A 20,589-nucleotide genomic window follows, 5' to 3' on the forward strand; every position below is an offset into this window, starting at 1 on the left:
CATGCAACCTTTTCTTTTTTTTTTTTTTTTTTTTTAGCTGAGCCATCCTGCTACCTGTTGGTAGCTCAGTGGCTTCTCAGCTCGGGCTGGACTCGAACCGCTGTTGCTCAGAGCTCAAACTCTTGAGCGAGCTCTTAACCAACTGAGCCACTCGGCCGGCCACTGCTCAATTTTTTTTAGAATGAAGCTAGAACTGTCAGCTGTCAAGTGACATAGCAATAACATAGATGTGAATGACTCTAGTACTTCCAAAAATGAACTAGCACCATCTGTTGCAAAAATGTGTCATGACTTTTCTGACGACTCCTGTTTTCATTATTATAGATTCTAACATGATATAAATAAGTCAAACCATTAGAAAGGCCACTGGGTAACTTTTATAGGTTTGAAAAATTGATTCTCTATGAGGAATGAAACAATAAAACAGTGGAAGCAACAGCTAGGAACCTTATTTTTATTCTGACTCAGCAATGCCACCCTCCTCCATTCTGCAAGATAAGATGGCTACAGGTGAAGTTCCATCTTGGGGTGTTTCATTAAGATGAATTCAACGGCTCTCATTCTGCAGTCATAAATATCCAAAACTTAACCACTCTTGGATAACTAATCAAGTATTATACTTACCCACCATGGGCTACTATTGTATGAAAGTTCCAACTTCAAAGGGCAGGGAAAAGGGGAAAAAAGTCTCACATTTTGGTCAGGATTTGCTACCAATTTACCAACTTAACGAGTAGTGTTACTTTTTTAAGCTTACATTTCCTTAATTACAAAGGATCATATAATCTCATGAGTGGTGCAGATGGGAGGGGACTGGTCCTCACAGTGTTTTTAATGTGCCCCCTTCTCCCCACTAGGTACTGCTCTTTCTCTTCCTGACTTCATCATTTTACTGGACATCAGAACATGTTTCATCCACTGGCACCCTTACCCCCAACCTCCAAGGCCAAGCTGAACCCCCTTTTTTTTTCTGAGAATGATAAACCCCCTTTCCTCTAGTTCAACTAGACTTTTGTAGATTGAAGTTGCAAGGGAAATAGGAAACAGAAAAATCACATAAAGCACAAGAACAATTATGTGAAGTGCAAATGTTGTGACACTAACTTGAATATCTGGTCAAAGATTGACACGGGTGGGACAATTGAGTCCCCTTCCATCACCTCAATTTTCTCTGGGATAATAATTCTTAAAAATAATAGCTATCATTTACTGCTAAACTCTTAAATATGGACTTCGCAAATGTTTTCATTTATCCACTTTCAAATATGTTTCATTTATCAACAAGAATCACAACAGCCTTAAGAGGGTGGCACTCATCTATTTTTCAGATGCAGAAACTAAGACTCAGATAGAAAGCAGTGAAGCTAAGATTTGGACCCAAGTTTCTTGAACTCCAAGGTCTTTATTTTACTCAATTTACTGACTCCTTAAATTTACATTTCTGGTCCAGGGAAAAACTAGCTTTGGAATAACCACTTTGCTCAGGTCCTCTGCTCAATGCTCATCTCACCTTTCACACTCCATACATGATGTTGGGCCCCAGACATGACTTTTGTTCATTCTCCATCTCATGTCTGTTTTCTTGCAGTGATTCTGAAAACTGCTCAGATGATGCTACACCCAGCTCAAATCAGAACCCAAAACTTTCTTTCCTACGATACCCAGACACCTAGATGCAAGTTCTTAATTTCCTTTAAGAACTTTCTTTAGTTTTGTCCCAGAACCTGCTTTTAGATTATAGTTCTTCTCTGCCATTCTCCACTACTCCTGGACCCTGTAGTCTTTAGGCAATTTGTTGCACCTGGCCTCCTCTGTAAAAGAGAAAAACATACCATACTGACCTTGCAGAAGCCTCTTTGCTATTTTCCTAGAGATCTCTAGGGCCTACCTCCCCGTCCCAGGGCTAACTTTTCTTCTTGCCTGAAGCTTACTCTCCTGCTGTGCCTTCTAATGAAGTGTGATTTCTTCTCTGAATACTGCCAAGCTGACCTGAGAGGCTGGTGTCCCCTGGCTTACTCTTAGGACTGGAGGTAGAATGCAACTTCTCCCACTTGAGAAAGCAGAAACCATAATCAGCTCCCTTTTGAGTGCTGGAAGAGATCATTGAGCCCAATAAAACATAGAGCTTACCAGCTCCATTGACCTGCTGTTTCTGGTGATCCACGTCTTAGATGCTCTCCCAGCCTCCATGGTGTCCAGCATTCTCTCATAACTTTACACACTAAAGAATCATATGCATATTCTTAATTAATATAATAGCCACTAAGGAAAGGGGAGGATAATTTTTTATACTCTTATCTTCTTATTAAAGTATGGGAAAATATGGGGTGAGGATGACCACCAATGGGCTCAATTCTTAAGTACTAAGCCAATTTTTAGTATTTGATATAAAAGACATATGGAAGCCTTTACTAATATCAAAATTTAATTTTAATCAAGATATACCCTCCAAACCCTTCTGAAACTTGTGAATAGTTTATATATTGTGCTACTTCTCTTTTGTATTCTAATGGTGGTGCTAAACAATAAAAAGGCCAAAAGAAGCAGAATATAAATCAGACTACAAACTGATTATTCATGCTTTAAATTTAGAGAGTTGGCCATACATTAATCCAAGGACAAACTCACAGCTATTGCAGCCATCCATGTATTATCAAATCTAAGAACAGAACACATATGCTTTATTCAATCCATGGCTAAAACAAGGGTAAGCTTTGGACAGACATCCCAAGCTTTGAAGACATGTGAGTGCAAAAGTCTGTACCACTGTCATCACAAGAAATATTCATGCTCTCCTCTGATTTCTTAAAATTTACCATAAAAATTATTTTTCATCTCTTCAACTCTCATAAACTGAACCCATCCTACAATGTGTTCCAGTGTTACTGAGACTTTCACGCTTGCCTGGGCACAGCAAACGGTCATCAGATGGCCCATTGTGTGTCATCTTGCTTTGCTATTGTGTTATTTCTCTTATACTATTTTTATTTTTCTTATTTTTTAGTAGTACCTGGTATCTTTGTGTTTAATTACTAAATCTCTTGGAAAAATCATAATTTTTCTTTACTAAATACATCTCATTTGCTCTTCCTGCTTTTTTTGGAATTGCCGGCAGAGGCATCCGTTTATTGGTAATATTTTCAGGTTATTGAAGAAGGAAATCTATCTGCCTATCCTGGCACACTTTTTTGCTCACTCTCGTAGCACAGTGCTTTGCATACGGCTTGTTAGCATTGCCAACTAGCGCTCTTCATGAGGCCAGAAAGAATTTAAAAAGAAAAAAAAATTTTCTGAGCATGCAATGCCTTGTAAACTCAAAATGCCAATGTTTGAATACAGAGGTACACATTATATCCTTGGCATTCATTTGAATGAATGCACTACCAAAGGCTTTCAAAATGGCCCATTGTCTGACTAATTAGCCCACGGTTCTGCCCTGTTCAGAGAACTGAACCGCATTTCCACGCCTTTCTATGTTCCTTTCTATGTTCCTTTCTATGTTCCTTTCTATGTTCCAACCACCTGCTCCTTCACAATTGCAGAAATTAATAATAATAATTAATAATACTAATACTACTACTAATAATAATAATAAAGGTGAACGTTTCGCAAGCAACTTATTTTTTCAGCTGCTCTATTGGTCCTATCGTTTTTTTAAAATGTCATGAAATTTAAAATATTTCCTGGTGGGGAATTCTTTCACACAGCTTGCAAAAATAATCAGGTTTGCAGCACAACAGCCGTGGCAAGTCCATCTGGCGGCGGGTGGCTGAAGGTCTGCAGATTCTGTTACAGCCAAAGTATGCAAGACCACTTACCAACGTACATCCCAGTGGCTCCTGTTGTTCTAACTTAGCTACATAAATACAAAAAGGATTCCAAAGGCACACCAAGACTCCGGGCTAAAAAAAAAAAAAAAAGAAAGAAAAAGAGTGTGTTTCATCTTGCAACAGGCAACAGAAATCACTTCCTCACAGAGACAGCCTGGGCATAATTTTGTGCCAAGCAGGAGAGTTTTCACAGTAAAATTTCAAGAAACTGTCAGAAAGTTGGAATTCTGTAACCATGTTAGCTTTCAAAATTTCTGTTATATGAAATTTAAGACACTTGGAATCATGTTTTTTTTTTAAAGTTGAGATTTACAATAAATATATAATTCTATTTTTTAAACTTTTATTAGCTAGTTGTTTTAATTACAAAAGCAATGCATGGTACAATTTCAAACAGACTAAAAAAGTATAAAGTGAAAAGTAGAAGCCTACTAATCTCCCTAACATCCCCTCCTACTTCCCAGGGGTCACCACACTGAGATTCGTGTACAATGTTCCAAAATTTTGCTATGACATTAAATTAGAAAGAAATTAAGTTGTTTCACCAATGAACATCAAAATCTATGTTAGATATTTACATGCAAGATTACAAAATGCAAAAATTAATGTTTTCATGGTAAATTCCCATCCCCCAGAGAGAATTTAAAAATGTCTTTTAGTCTTCGTTTTACCTCTATACATGTGAAGGCCTTAAACAAATCACTTAATCCTATTTTATAGCAATTACATAGTACCTCCTGCTGCTGAGGCTAGTGATAATGCAAACAAGGTGCACAGAACCAGATGAGCTCTTCCTTTGTGAGCTAAACCCCTATAATCAAGGCTTTGTAGAGACAAGGTAAATGTTTTTAAGGATATATTTTTCAAAATTCCTTCTTCATAAATTTGTATTGGCCTTAGAATTGGGCTTATACAATGTACTATTAAATCATTTAAGAATGTCAGGTTTTTTCTTTGTAAACAGGGCAGTATGAGGAAGACCAGCTAGCCCCCTCTTTACACACAGGTATCAGTGGGGAGGTTGGCGATAAAGAAGAAAAGAAAGAACCCTGGGAACTGGTACAACTGGGACAGGTGGCCAGCAGCCCTCAGCACCCACAGGATGAGTATCAGCCCTTGGCAGTCTCCAAAACAAAGCCAGATAGAGGTGGATGTAAACATCACCTTCTAACCTCCTGAAACCCCACCCCTAACGAGAGCTCATCAGACCCTGATCACAGCATCTCTGCTCAACTACAATAGCCCAGACACTGTCTCCACCAACCATTCCTGACCCAGCATTTTCAGCACCAGATTAAAATACCTAAAATGCTGCTTTCACCATGTCTACACTGCTAAGAAACTTCTAAAGGACCATTGCCTGCTACCTGACACACAACCAAGCTCCTCAGCATGGCTCAAAAAAGCTTTTTATAACCTGGCTTCCACACCCTCCTCCAGCTTGTCTTCAGCTTTTCTGTCTGCACACTTCCTGCACACATCCTGTGTCTGTGACATGCTGTCCACACACTCAAGCCTTGCTTTGCTGCCCCACCCCTTATTTTATATGCTTACTGATTTCCTTTCATCTTTCAAAACTGGACTCAGATATCACCTATGGCATGATGTGTCCAATCACCTTTCCCCAAGACAGCCACTCAACTCCATCCCTACCTTCATCCTTACCCCTCACCCCCTACCTACACTAAATCCAAGTTACAGTGGACCTAGATTGGAATCCAGCCTATGTCACTTACTTGCTTTGTGACCTTGGACAAGTCCTTTATACTGTCTATTAGTTTTCTGATCTGTAATCTAGAGATAACAACTTCCAACAATCTTTGTCATTGGTTAACAGTAAAGGTTTAATGAGATAATGCATGTAAATCATTTAGCACAGTGCAAAGTACACAGATATTGGTTGTTATTGGAAATGAGGAAACACACACTAATATATTTAAAGTGCCTGACACAGAGTCTGGCATGAAGAAGGTATTGATGAAATGCTAGTCCTGGGGTGGCCGGTTAGCTCAGTTGGTTAGAGTGTGGTGCTGATAATACCAAGGTTGCCAGTTCGATCCCTGCAAGGGCCACTGTGAGCTGTGTCCTCCCTTAAAAAGTCAACTATGCCATTGTAGCATGAAAGCAATGTGTAACCAATGACCATGGCTGTTCCCCCACACAAAAAAATTAAAAATAATAAAAATGCTAGTCCTCTTAATGCTTATCTTTATTATTGCATCAGTTATATATATATTGATGCAATTGGGTTTCTTATGAAACTGTGTGCTCCCTAAGAACAAAATCCATGCCTTACTTCTCTTTGTATTTCTGGAAATTACCACAATCCTGATACATAATAGGTACACAACACATTTTTATTTAATCAATTAAATGAAACTTCTGCTCCTGACAAACCAACGTGCTTATTATTGCTTGAAGAATAAGAGGTGGATGTGCTTTCTCACCTCTGTGCTTGGTTCACAAAATTCCTTGCATCTGGGAGCTTCCTTTCTCTTCTCTGTGTCCTCTCATCCTTCAGTGCCCAAATCCTCATCACAGTGATTTCTTCCTTTATCTAACTTCTAGAATATGTATAGCATGGACCATGCACCTGGAAACTCGGTACCTGCTGTTCTGCCATGAGCTACTTTTTCCTGGGTATGTCTGTATCAGTTACCTATTGCTGCATAAGAACTGCCCCCCCACCCAAACCTTTGTAGTTGATAGTAACGATTTATGATTTCTCACAGTTCTGTGGGTTGGCTGGGAGCCCCTCTGCTGGTTTCCCCAGGGCTCACTATACAGTTGCATTTAGCTGGAGAGTCAGCCACGCTGGAAAGTCCAAGATAGCTCCTTCACATGTCTGCAAGTTGGTGTTAGCTGTCAGCATGCATGTCTGGATTCACTTCCATGTGGTCATTCATCTTCCCCAAGGCTACACTGGCTTTCTTAAAAGGAAATCTTAACGCAGCATTTAAAGCAAGCAAAGGTAAAAGCTGCAAATCCTCTTGAAGTCGAGACTCTGAAACTCACCCAACATCACCTCTGCCACATTCTATTAGTCAAAGCAAGTCACAAAACTATCCCAGATTCAAGAGGTAGAGGTATAGACTCCACTCCTTGATGGGAGGAGCTGCAAAGAAATTGTGGTCATATTTAATCAACCACAAATGATTTGTAACCCTAAGTAGCTATTTGATTGCATTCTTTCTAGCACCTGCAATTTTAGCGCTGTGCCTTGCACATCAGAGGTGCCCAGTAAATATCTGTGGTTTGATGGAAGGGCTGCTGCAGAGAACCTACTTGTTATGTCATTGACAGGTTGAGGGAGCATAAGTGTGGGAGTCACAGAGACTGGGTTTAAATCCTAGTTTCATAATTTACGAGATAGGTAACTTAGGACATATTACTTAACTTCCCTGTGCTTTCCTCTTTTGTAAACCTGAAATGATAATTACTTTATAATAAGATAACATTATATAAAACACCTGGCATATGGTAGATTCTTATAACTGTAGTTTCTATTCATTATGTAAGATTCTTTCTAGTTATGATTAAATTACTATGTGACTCAGATACATGGTCTAGAAATCAAAACCTATTTCAAACTTTGCAAAACTAATAAGATGTATTAGAACAGGCTTGGGATAGTTTAGTCACTGTATAAGATTTCACACCAGTCAGAATGCCCCTGGCTCTGCTACATACTTGTCACATTAACCAAGGCATCTAATTCTCTTTGTCCATTTTCTTTTGGAGGAAGAAGGTATTTCATCTTAACATGGGTACCCACATAAAGGCTAACTGTGCTACATCCAGCATTAACTTTTCATTCATTTCAAAGCTGGAGTAAAATCATATGACCTATAGTGCATCTAAATTCAGATATTAAAACATGGTTTTAGAATGTTCACTATAATGTCATCACTTCCGCCTCTCTACCAACCATAGATACAATGACAGTGAGAAATTAAATATATAAAATACTGTGAATTCTTTGAAAAGGGACCCCAGCTATTCACAAGTGATGATGATTATCATTTAAGCATTAATAGCAATATCTTTAAGTTTAAAGAGATGCTTTCTAAACTATGTAATCAGAATTTTAAAAATATATTACACAGCAGAGTGAAAAATCTTATGCTAGTCAGAGATCTCTTCCTTAGTACATTTCAATATATTCCTTCAACTAGGTTGGCACCTAAAAATATTATAGGGTCATAAAAATGACTATAAATATATTCACAGGAAACTCTTATCACTTTACTACCTTGGTGACTTATTACTTCAAATTAACTCATTTTCATTAAGGGGCTTTTGGGGCAGCTGTGAGGCTGCTGTGTTAGCTACAGGAAGCTGCAGACTGGCAAATTTCATTCAAATATAAACCTCTAAATTTGGCTACCTGGCATTGCAGGATCCTGTTGTTTGCAGTATGCAAAATAAAATTATATACCATCTCGTTTGGTCAAAAGTTATGGGCTCTTCAATATTAATTTCAATATTATTTCTGGAGAGTTCGTATGGTGAGAGGCAAGCTCTGTGAGTATACCATCCTGTACAAGGAAGAAAGGAATGTGTTTTCCCTTCACATGAGCAATGATGACTAGTGCTCATGCTGAAGGCTCATGTTTTAGGCTATTCTTTCTCAACTCATAAAATCTGGAAGTGGGATGGAGGAGTAAGTACCAGCTCTGAAATCTGTCCAGTAAAATCCTTCCCTGTCCCAACCTAGGCCCTTTAAAACTCTTCCATGTTCTGTGAGATGAACCAAACTGATGCATTATTATTGCTTTTTATATTTATCTATCTAACTGTTTCCCAGGACATCGGAGAGAAGGCAGCACTAATCATAGCTATACAATAATTAATTTTATGGAAATATTTTATATCATGATTTTGATGGTGGGTTACAGGAGTTTGTCAAATTTGTCAGCCATCAAACTATACACTTAAAATCTGTGAATTTTTCATATGTAAATTATACCTCAATAAAGCTGACCACTCAAAAAATAGAATATCCACTGAAAAACTAAGGAGATAGATAGATGATAGATGATAGATAGATAGATAGATAGATGTAGAGAGATACTAGACAGAGAAGTATAAATCCCACTCGATCATTTTTGTGAGCTTTTATATAATTATGCGATACCTCTGGATGTCTAAGTCTCCTTTACTAAAATTTTTTTAACTATGATGCTTTCTTATTTTTACTTTTGAATTATTAAAATGCTTAGAAGGCAAAAGGCCCTACTTTGATCCTACCCACCACCACCAACCCCACCTGCAGGGGAACTTGGGGTATTCTCTCTGCGCTTCAGTCTCCTCATCATTAAGATGAGAATAATATAACTTATCTTCTGGGGTTTTTGTGATAACTAAATGAAATAATGCCTATACCACATTTGGCCATGTGCCTAACAGTGGGTTTATGTAATTACTACAATATGTGCTTACAAATTACTTCTATTATAACTTAAATCTCTGCTGGAAAATGTTGGAAATCGTGGAAAAATAAAAGGTTTTGTACTCTGTAAAAACCAGGATGATATCGACATCTAGTTTTAATGTTTAGGGATTTGACTCTGTTTCAGGCAGACTAGACGATCTAGGGGTGGGAAGATCTCACCTACAACAAAACTGGATCCTGCATAAAACAACCTTTACTGTATTGTTGAGCTGGCAGGAAGTAAGGGAAAGCTGGGTGTAGGGATGTGTAGGGTTGACATGGGTGGTTGGGGAAAGGTTTGAGCAAAAATTAAGATAGTATGATAAGAAAGCAATCATACCAAAAAGGCCTAATTTGTCACCATTGTCAAATTTCATCAAATTATACACATAAAATCTGTGAATTGCATTATATGTAAATTATACTTCAATAAAACTGACCCCAGAAACAATATCCATTGAAGGACTAAGGACACCTGTCCCTGAGGTCAGGTGTCCAAATTAGTTTTATGCATGAAGACTGGTTCTTGAACTGTTCTTGTCAAGGTGAAGGAGCTGAACCTGGGACCCCAGTATTAACCTGGGAACATGGGAGGGAGCTGGTTCCCGTGAAATGCATACATAAATCTTTTGAAAAAAAGCAACCTCAATTTAGGACTCTAGATTTTCACAGATTAAGATTACCTGAATATGAATTCCAATCAAAAATCTCCAAATGCATGAAGAAATAAACCACTGTGAATGGGTGTCAGTATTAATAATCAACAATAAATTTAAATTCTCAGAACTTTCAGATGTTAAAATTACCAGATACAAAACATACAATAACTTAATGAGTAATAAACAAGACTATCAAAAATTACCAAACATTATTCATTTTTTGAAAATTAAATGGAATTTATAGCAATGAGAAATATATAATCATTGATAGTTTTAAAATCTCAATGTATGAGTGAAACAACAAATTTACTACAGTTGAACAAAGAATAAGTGAACTGGATCTAGATTTGAAGAAATCCACATCAATCTATACCAAAATATAGAACAGAGAATCATGTATATATAGAAAGTAAGGAGAGGTTAAAGGATGTAGAGGATAAAAGTAAAAGGTTTAACACACATCTAAACAAGGTCCCAGAAGGAAAATACAGGGAAGGCAATCTTTAAAGAGAGGATGGATGAAAGTTTTCCAGAACTTAACAAAAAACGTAAATCCTCAGACACATGGAGCACGTGTTATACCAAGCAGGATAAACATCTTAAAATCAACCTCTAGATAAAATGAGGTGAACTTGAAGAAACTTAAAGACGAAGGGAGTATATTAAAATCAGTCAGAAAGAGAAGAAAAATTGTCCCAAAGAATAACTGTAAGGTTGATAGCAAACTTCTCAACAACAATCATGAAATCCAATCATGGAGTTCTGAGAGAAGAATAACTGTAAAGTTACAATTGTGAACCCAGCAATATTACCTTTCAAATACAAGGGCAAAAGAAATGATATTTTCAGATAAAACTGAAACAATTTACCACAAACACCACCTACACAAAAGGAATTTTCTAAAGGATTGCTTTAGAAGAAGGAAAAATGAATCTAAGGGGAAAAAGCCTGTAAGAAGAGTAAGCAAAAAAAATTATGAATATGTAAGTACATCTAATACAGATTTACTTAATAAAATGATGATAATTATGGTGTTTAATTTGTGTAAGTTTAATAAAAACAAGCTAAAATGGAAGAATACAACCTACACATAAATTAGGAGAACAGTAGTAAGAATTAATGTCTTAAGGATCTTGTCTGTCAGTGGGAGGTTTAAGATATTGTTTGTAGTCTTTGTTAAATATGCAAGGTAAAATTTTTTAGGTAACCATAAAGAATGGAAATAGAGTGTTTAATTTTCACAGCAGATAGCAGGCAAAATTATGTAGAAGAAACAAATACAAGAGGCTTCTTTTTATCATATAGTAAATAAAATCAACTACACTCATAAGTGGGAAACCTTTGTAGAGTCTTCAGGTATTAAAATTGGGTTGAGCAGGATACAGTGCTGGGAATTCCAGAGTAATCATTAAACCTGGGCAGAAGAAAAAGAAGGAGCATAAGAAGAACCTAGGGATTGTTGGTGGTGGGAGAGAAAAATAGGAAAGCGTTTACAGCAGAGATGTCAAAAGCTAAAGGGGCTGTGTGAACACAGCCTGAGCTTTATCCATGCCTTGGGTAGAGGCTGGAGGTAGAGCCATGTCAGCTGATGAAAGAATGGCTGACAGGTGCTGAGGGGAGACTAGGATGCTGAAACTTATGCCCATCAAATTGGGCACGTGTACTGCATCTCACAGGAGGATTCCTCCCAGCCCCAGCCTTGGTCAGAGCAGCTTAAGAGGAACAGGCAGGGAAAGAAAGTGGGAGAGGAGCAATGGGGCGTCTCCCAGGCAGCACTCAGGACAGCTACCACCCTGCCACACCCTACTGACACACAGAAGGAGCTGAGGCCGAAGAAGCCAAAGGGTATACATAGGCCTTGGCACAGGCGGTCAACAAAAGATCCAACCAGGCAGCTGGGAATCGGACGGAAACGCTGGATAACATGGGCCCTGGCAACGTGGGGATATGTGCCCAAACACAACTGCTTCTACAATTAATCGCTGCCTCCGTTCCTTCACATGCAAGGGAACTGCTCTATAGCTGTCTCTGACCCCACCTGCCCAACAGTTCCCTTGTGCCACTAAAAAGTGTTCTTATTTAACAGGAAAACACATATATCACAACATGTTTAGAAGAATATATCGTAGATTTGAAGGCACATAAAAATGCATCTGGGTGATAATATTGGGTTGTCAGAAAAGTCATGACGCATTTTTTCCATGAAAAACATAGAAAAATATGTCATGACTTTTCTGACAACCCAATAACTAACACTTATATCCTGCTTACACTATGCCAGACACTATTCTCAGTGCCTGACATATATGATCTCATTTAATCTCATGAGCCCGAGATCACACAGCTAATAGAGGCAGAGTTGGGATTCAAATACAGATGCTCTGGTTCCAGAGTCTTCACTTTTAAATACTATGCTGCTTCTGGGTGGTTGGAGGCTATCTTACCTGGAGAAGGTAGAATTCCAGGTTGGTTCTATGAACTGAATATTCCCCCAGAATTCACATGTTCATACTCTAATCTCCAATGTAACAGTATTATGAGGTAGGGCTTTGGGGACCTTTGGGAGGTGATTGGGCCGTGAGGGTGGAGGCCTCATGAATAGGATCAGTATGCTTATAAGGAACACATTAGAAAAATGATCTCTCTGCCACATGAAGACACAGCAAGAGACCAGCCATTTGCAAACCTCTCCAAGAACCTGACCGTGATAGCCCCCTGATATCAAGCCTCCAGAAATGCTGTTGTTGAGAAATGTAGTTAAGCCACCCAGTCTATGATATTTGCTATAACAGCCTGAACTGATTAAGACAGTTGGGAAACGATGGCTTGTCTCTAAATATTTGACAGCCTCAATGGAAGAAGGGTTAAACTTCTTCTGAAGGGACTAAAGAGATTGGAATTTTAAAAGTGACTCTTTTCAGCCTACTTTGTAACAGTCAGAGGACCCCAAAGAAGAAATGGGCTTTCTCAAGCGGTGCTTACTCCTTCATCACTAGAAACTAAATGCACTCAGTGTTAATAATGTGGAGAGGATTTCAGCATTGAGTGGGTGCTTGTAGGAGACTCTATAAAATATCTTCCATGCTTTGAGAGTCTATAGGACTGTGAGGCTGGGCTAAGAGCTCAGATCCATAGAACTAGCTGTTGAGGCCTCTTAACTTTTATAATAGCTACATTTTCCACTTTGTTCCTGAGCATCTTGAAGTCAGATTTTGCATTGGTATATTTTAAGACTGTTCCCACTTGGATACCCTCCCTTCAGAGGTCAGCGTAGGCATCACCTCCTCCATTCCTAATACCAGTTTAGGTGCCTTCCTCCCCTCCATCTTTCCCCGACCATGCCACTTCTCATACTGTAGTGAATTGTCTGTTTCATCACCAATCACTCCCTGTATTAACTCCTTAAGGCTGGAGTAACAAATTACCACAAAGAGGGTGGCTTAAAACACAGATATTTATTGTTTCACAGTTCTGGAGACTAGAAATCCAAACTCAAGGTGTCGGCAGGGCCAGGTTCTCCCTGAAGGCTCTAGAGGAGTATGCTTCCTTGCCTCCTACTAGCTTCTGGTGGTTGCTGACAATCTTTGGTGTCCCTTAGCTTGAGGTTGAGTCACTGACATTTCTGCCTCTGTCTTCACATGACCTTCTCCCCTCTTGCCTGTGTCTCTGTGTGTCTCTCTCTTTATAAGGACACCAGTCATGTTGGATTTAGGGCTTACCCTAATCCAGTATGCCCTCATCTTAATTTAACTAGTTACATCTTCAAAGATCCTGTTTCCAAAGAGATCACATTCACAGGTAATGAGGGTTAGGACTTTACTATGTCTTTTGGAGGGACAGAATTCAACCAATATCCCCCAACCTCCCATGTTCAATAGACTGTAGCTCTTTGAGGACTGTATCTTTATTCCACATTTTTTTATTGTGTTGACTATGAACCACACTGTTCTGGGCACCGAGGAAAAGTCACAGTCAAGGTCCTGACAGGTGGTGGAATTTCATTTCTATGTGGAGGCAGATAGCAAAAAAAGTGGTCATTCAATGGTGAAGCCAAATGTCAATCATATGTAGATAGATGATAGATAGATAGATAGATAGATAGATAGATAGATAGATAGATAGATGATAGATACTTACTATATATTTGATAAATGATATTAGTGCAAACAGTAAAAAACAAAGTGTAAATTATTCCATTTCATCTAGTCAGTGCTTTTTGGCATGTTTACCAGAATCTAAAACTTTGGTTTCCTCTCTGTCCTTGTAAAACTTGGTTCTCCGGAACTTGCATTCTTATCTCAATTGACTCCCCTCACCCTAACCCTTCAAATTACATTTCTTAGTATCAGAAAATAAAACTTGTAAAATACATTTCTAATCTTTTTTATTTAATTCAACCTTGCAACTAAAGAAGAAACACTTGCTCTCTTTGCTTCCAGGGCAGTGTCACTTCCTCTCCGGCTCCATTTGTCCAGATGCCAGGTGAGTACTTCAGTTCAACAAACGATTCATCCCTTTGAGTTTAAATTGGGCATTTGAGCTTCCATTATTTTATAACTGTCTTATGGCACTTTCAAAATTTGACTTCTTTAAAATGGTTGTTTTTAAAATACAAAATCAGTGAAGACAGACCTAATTCAGTCATTCTTGAATTTGGAATTCAGTCTGTCTTGAAGACAGCCTTTTGATCTCTTGCCTAACAGAAGCTTTTTGGGCAAAAGCAATAGCATTTGGGCCCTTGATACAATTTTAAAATGTCTAAAATTTTGGTACCATGATCTGATGGAGTATGGAACTCCTTAGAATACAAAAAGAGAGACCTGTGGGCAGATGAAGGAACTGCCTATATGTCATGCACTGAGTTAGGCATCTTATATTCATTTCAATACATATGTTTCATTAAATACTCCTGGGAGGATTAAAAAAAAGGGGTGCATTCTTGATAACAGTGTTGGGCACACTCATATGTACACACTCACACATGTACATAGACACACACATTCCTTCCAGATCCCAAACTCAGACGTGGCATAGTCTTTCTCAACAATTTTAGTCACCTTCAGAGATGGATAAGGGAAAAGATTATGCAGTAGAAGATCCCAATGTTTGAATGTTTCTCTGTTGTTTCCCAATCACATTTACTGTCACTGGAACCGGTTCCCTTCTATAGAAGAAAATTTCTGCAGCTTCTCTTACCACCTACAATTATTCTTCCTCTTTTTAAGGAGAAAAATATATGCTTAAGAGAGCAGTGGGGTTTTTTTCTTTGTGATTGGTTTTATTCAGAAGTTAGAAATATAGACATTAAGACCCCAAAAGCCTTATTTACATAGTCTTTATTCTGTTCTCAGCCTTAACCATTCCTGTGGATAGAAATTCATGGTGTGAAACAGAACCTTATTTATTGATATTAATTTTCATTTGCTCCAATTTTTTTTCTGGGGAAGTATGTTTATGATGAAACCCCTAACTGCAGCTTTCAAATTCATGAGCAGATTAGAGATTTGGGGCTATAAAATTTAAGATAAAAGTGGGGTGAGTAGAATCATGCTGTAAACTTCTATGAGGGCTTTTGATTTCTTCTGAATGAATGAATAAATTTACATGTAATTGCTGAACACAGTATTAAATACTAGGCTTACAGAAAATGGATAATACATAAACTCTGCCCCTGTGGAGCCTGCAGGTCGATTGGAAAGACGGTTGTAGCTCAGGTGAGAGAGTAGTGAGCATAACACGAAGTGCCACATCATGTGGCACGGGCCAAAGTGCTGTGTGTGTCGAGTAATGTAGGACTGAGTCATGATAACAAGGGACAGGCAACCCGATGAATCCGACTTCCTACAGAAGAGTGGACGGGGTGGGCAGAGACAAAGCTCAGAAGTGGTCCACTGTGGCTGGGGGGAAGGTCAGAAAGTCAAGCATGCGCATCTTCCTCCCAGGTCAGCTTTTTCTGTGGCCTCAGGGTGTAGGTCTTAGCTAATTAGACTACATCGGCCAAGAGGCGGAAACAATCAGTTTTATAGACCTTGAGTCCATGGCCCTGAACATGTAAATGATAACGTGTTTCCTGCTACAACTAAGCTACAGCGTCAGAAAGTCTTTAGCAAACTCATCTCTTCCCTTCTGTGTCCACTGGCCTTTCCTTAAATAAGACTCTTCTGGGTTTCGGCTTCTTCCCGTTTTCACCAAGGGAAACTCTCTGTGCCAGGCTGCCTCTTCCCAAACTTGCAGTGCCCGGGTGAGCTGAGTGAGAGACTCAGTATGGCCACAAGGGGGCAGCAAATAACATGAGACTCCTCAAAGCCAGAAAACATTTTTTGTGTTTTCTCGAACTCGGCTGCACAGAAGCCATTATTAACACCCCAAAGCAAGCAAGCCATGTCTGCTAGGTGCAAGACACAGTGTTAAAAGTCAGTCAGATTACAAGGAATTAGAAGAGTACAGCCTGTCTTGGATTGGGGGTGGGGTCATAGTATCACCTTATCTAGAGATACTGAATCTCTGATAACATGCCCAGAAGCAGTCTCTTGTTAACGGTCTTGTGTTTATGAGAACAGAGCTCAGAAGCTGTAGAAAAGATGCCTCATCTGATAAAATGTAAATGCCAAGGGATTCTTATCTCATTAAGCCCAACCCCTTCCTAGCACGATGCCTGGCGCATAGAAAACGTATGTTGAGTGAGTAAATTGACGAGTTACTGGACCACCTAAAATGAACTCATCCCCCCAAGGCAGAGTGAACTTTAAACATATCAGTTTTTGGGCTGGACCAGTGAAAAGAGGTAATACAGCAGTATTTAACACTCTCAGGACATTTATCTATTTAAATGTTAGCCTTGGAATCAAGCTATGTAAGTAACACCATTTCCACAGGTGGAGAGGCTCAGGTCCAACAGAGATGCCTTGACTTTGTTTCCCAAGCGGAAAGTTTTGCCTGTTGGTTTTTCATTTGCCAACAGGTTCGCCGGTCATGTCGGGTTACTACGGTGTCAGGAGATCTTTCCTGTCCGACTCCGACTTCCACAACACTAAATTTGCAAACGACGCCTGCGCCTCCAGCCTGGGGAAGCCCTTTGCCTGCGAGCCTTCCGCAGGGCAGAGCCACCCGACCCTCCTGGATTCCTACTTCCCGGAGCCCTACGGGGACCACCGAACCCCGGCCCTGGCCCCCAACACTGGCTCTCTGTTTAGCGCCTCGCCCCTGCCGCCGCTCCTGCCGCCGCCCTTCCCTAGCGACCCCACACACTTGGTGCTGGTGAGTATGCAGGCATTTCACAGTTAGGGGAGAGGTCAGACAGAGCTGGGTGGGCAGCCCATGCGCTTGGCAACCAGGCTGAAGCCAGGTCTGGCTCGCTCTGGAGACCAGGGAGGCTTCTCTGCAGCTGTCCCCGGAGATGCCAGGACAGAACGCACAGCCAGGATACACTCCTGAGAAGCCTTCCACAACGATCCGTGCCACCCACTACAGCAAGAGGGTCTATCTGGGGATTGGGGAGAGGGCAGCTGATAGAGCAGGACTTGTATCCATTTTGTTCATACTCAACTGGTTTTGCCAGATGTTCCCCCATCATTCCTCCAGCGCATAAGTTATACCTCAGACAAGGCTAGGCTTTAATCTCCAGGGACAGATACATCCACACTGCTCTTGTCCATCCAGTTAGTTCCCTGCCTCCCCTCCCCAACATTGTTGCCCTGTGGAACCTTGTTCTCTCTCAGTCCTTCCAAAGAGGTGAGTTCTTAAAGATCTGACACTCTTCTTACAGAAAACTGTAAAGCCTCCAACCACAAAAGAATGAATCTCTAAAGATGGAATTTTAGACAAAAGAGGGTGGGGATTAACATTATTGAGTACCTACTCCAGGCAGGAATTTTTATGTACCTTTGTCCATTTAATATTTGCAACATCTCAGGATATAGTTATTAAAGCCCCATTTTACAGATAAACTAAGTGAGGTACTCAGTCAGGAAGCAGTAAGTGGCACAGCCATGAGTTAGACCCCAAATTTTCCCAGCTCCAAAGATGTTCCTACCTCTTAACTGAGGGCACCGTGGCCTTCCCAGCCCATTCAAAAGCCCACCACTTAGTTTAGAGGCCCACCCCTTCCAGGAGCAGCCAGCATGACTTTCCCACTGTGGACAGGGCGTTCTAAGACCTCAAGTATTGTGAAGCTCAAAAAGAATGCAAGACATACTACATTGCAAATGTCAAAATGCTGTATAAATGTTCATTTTATTATTCTCGTATTTCACTCATTTAATGTTGCATTTTGGGGAAAGGAATTAAGGGAATTTAATTCTAGAGTAAGAAGGGAGCTAAAACTTTCATTTCTGGTGTCAATCACCAGAGGGAAGGACTGCTTGGTAAGGAGGCTTTGGACAGCAGAGGGAGGACCCCAAGTCCTCTCTGGAGGCCTCAGTCCAGCGTGGCACCTCAGGTTGGAGAGGAAATCTGTCCGCATCAGAGTATCATCTAATGACTAACCCTGGTGACCTTTCTATTCTCCTCAGAGGGACTCGTGGGAGCAAACAGTGACAGATGGTCTCAGCCAGCTGGACCCTATGCCCACCGATGTCCTGCAGACCTTGCCACCCAGCACAAGTTGCCTCTCCCAGCTGGAATCAGGGAGCGCCACCCAGCACAGGAGCTCAAGCTGGGGGGCCCCCCTAGCTGGGGCTCAGTCCTACTCACTGCATGCACTGGAAGATCTGTACCACACACCAGGTTACCCCACCCCACCCCCCTACCCCTTCACCCCTTTCACAACAATGTCCAACGATCTACCACCCAAGGTGATGCCCGTCTCCCCAGACGAGGGGGCTGATGCCTCTGCCCTTCAGGACCCTTCAACGTGGACCAAAGAAGATGGAAGCATGGTGTGGGGGTCATACGAATGCCGCAGAGCTTACTAAGGTGGGGGGGGGCAACAAAAAACTTCTTTGCTTTTCTTTCACCTGGGTTCTGTATTCCACAGATTGTTTTTGGTGTGGCCGCTAACTCAGAACTAGATCTTCAAGATAAGCCATCATGCCACCCTTTGTTAATGAATGATGGCATTTATTTGTAATCCTCCCCACCATAACCCCACTGAAAGACAACATGAAGTTACTTGCATTTATCGGGGACCATATTCTAACCAGGCAACCTGACAATGAAGTCTATTTGGAACTTTAGTAACCCATTGCATTCTGAATCTTCTGTTATCTTTGAAGTATCATTTTGGCACTAATAATTTTTTTCTTAATTTACATTAAAAAGATTTTGCAGATCATAAAACATACTGATTTTCCTGTTCAGTTTTTCTTAGTTATGAATTATGTGTGTTGTTTAGTAAAGAGAATGAATACGAGGTAATATAGATTAGGGCATTTTATGCCATGTGACTTTAAAGCATGAATTACTACATACATTTCTCTCCTTACAGTGGCTTGTAAAGGCCCGATAAAAATATGTCACAATATATAACTGCTTTATTGTCATTAAAGTAGGATGACGTCGGGATGCTATGGCTTCATAAATATATAATTTTGACTCTGCCCTAAAGCCCAGGATGTTTAAAAGTAGACTAGCCCATAAAACAATAAAGGCCAAACTTACTTTGATCAATGGTAGCTGCAATTAAGCTAGACATTGTCTCTATGATGGAATAAACCTTCCAGTTGTCAGAGTGGATTAGTAAAATGGGCATTCTGTGATCAAATAAGGACCAATGCATTGCAAAGAAAATACAGAGAGCAGGACTGGGCTGTCAGCAAAAAACAATGGACCACCAAACACCAAGAAGTAAAGGGATTTTGAAGAAGAACATATTGTCAGGTGTTGGCCAGTAGCATTACACACAACAACTCCCACTTAAAGGAAGACCTTATTGGTGGCTCATTGGTCAGAGTTGTGCAGCTCTTACTACGTATAAATGAAGAAACTGACATCTGAAGTATTCATCTATCTCATGTAAATCTGACTGGTGTGGATTCCTTTGCCAATTAAGTTCTGAGAGTAATTCCCACCAAGCAGTGTGCCTGTCTGCAGGCCAAGGCCATCTAAATGCCATGCACACACTTTGACTTTGCAACGCATAAGTCAAGGCCCACAGGTTACACCTACACTCTTCCTGTTATCTTCCTACCACCTCTATCCCTGTAACACATTTTCTTGACCCCTCTGGTCCCTCCTGACCCAATGCCTTTTCCCTCTGTCTCCTGGAGGCCCAATCCTCTCATTTTCCACCTAGTTTCCCAAAGCCCCTCAAGGGTCTCCATCACATCCTCTATGACAGTGTCCCATGCTCTACCTCAGTTAGATAGGGGTCCAGAAAATCAAATAAAGATATTAATTTACAATAGAAGTGAATAACTGATATTCCTCCTTCTCCAGGCCTTTAAGGGTATTTCCTCGCTAAGCAAACGCACACCTAATGTATGGAGTGCCCACAGGAGTGCTTGAAAAGGGTGTCTTCCTTTATCTCACACGTCTCAGCTCCCTCCCGGGAGAGCATCCCTGCAGGAGCAGACCTAGGAGCATTTTGGTCCTCAGCTGCTTGGCTGCACTCTCCCCATCCTCTGCCTTGCACCTTCCCTCCTGTGTCTCCTTTTTGCCACCTGATCTTTACTTTGCTCAACATTTGCCTTCAATGGCTTGGGGGCAACTTCTTCTATGGGAGAGATAG

The 20,589-nt window shown here is 40.4% G+C and overlaps 1 protein-coding gene across 1 annotated transcript in view; it reads left to right on the plus strand.

Moving 5' to 3' along the window:
- The window catches only part of POU2AF2 (POU class 2 homeobox associating factor 2), a 56,839-nt gene extending 38,004 nt beyond the window's left edge, over positions 1-18,835 (plus strand). The window contains exons 2-4 of the mRNA XM_019653627.1: positions 14,363-14,405; positions 16,885-17,180; positions 18,434-18,835. Coding sequence (XP_019509172.1) covers positions 14,399-14,405; positions 16,885-17,180; positions 18,434-18,835 — 705 coding nt within the window. The 5' untranslated portion in view covers positions 14,363-14,398. The remainder of the gene's footprint in view (positions 1-14,362; positions 14,406-16,884; positions 17,181-18,433) is intronic.
- The last annotated feature ends 1,754 nt before the right edge of the window (positions 18,836-20,589 follow it).

The sequence above is a fragment of the Hipposideros armiger genome, unplaced genomic scaffold (genome assembly GCF_001890085.2).
Source record: "Hipposideros armiger isolate ML-2016 unplaced genomic scaffold, ASM189008v1 scaffold_204, whole genome shotgun sequence".
In the NCBI taxonomy this organism is placed as follows: Eukaryota; Metazoa; Chordata; class Mammalia; order Chiroptera; family Hipposideridae; genus Hipposideros; species Hipposideros armiger.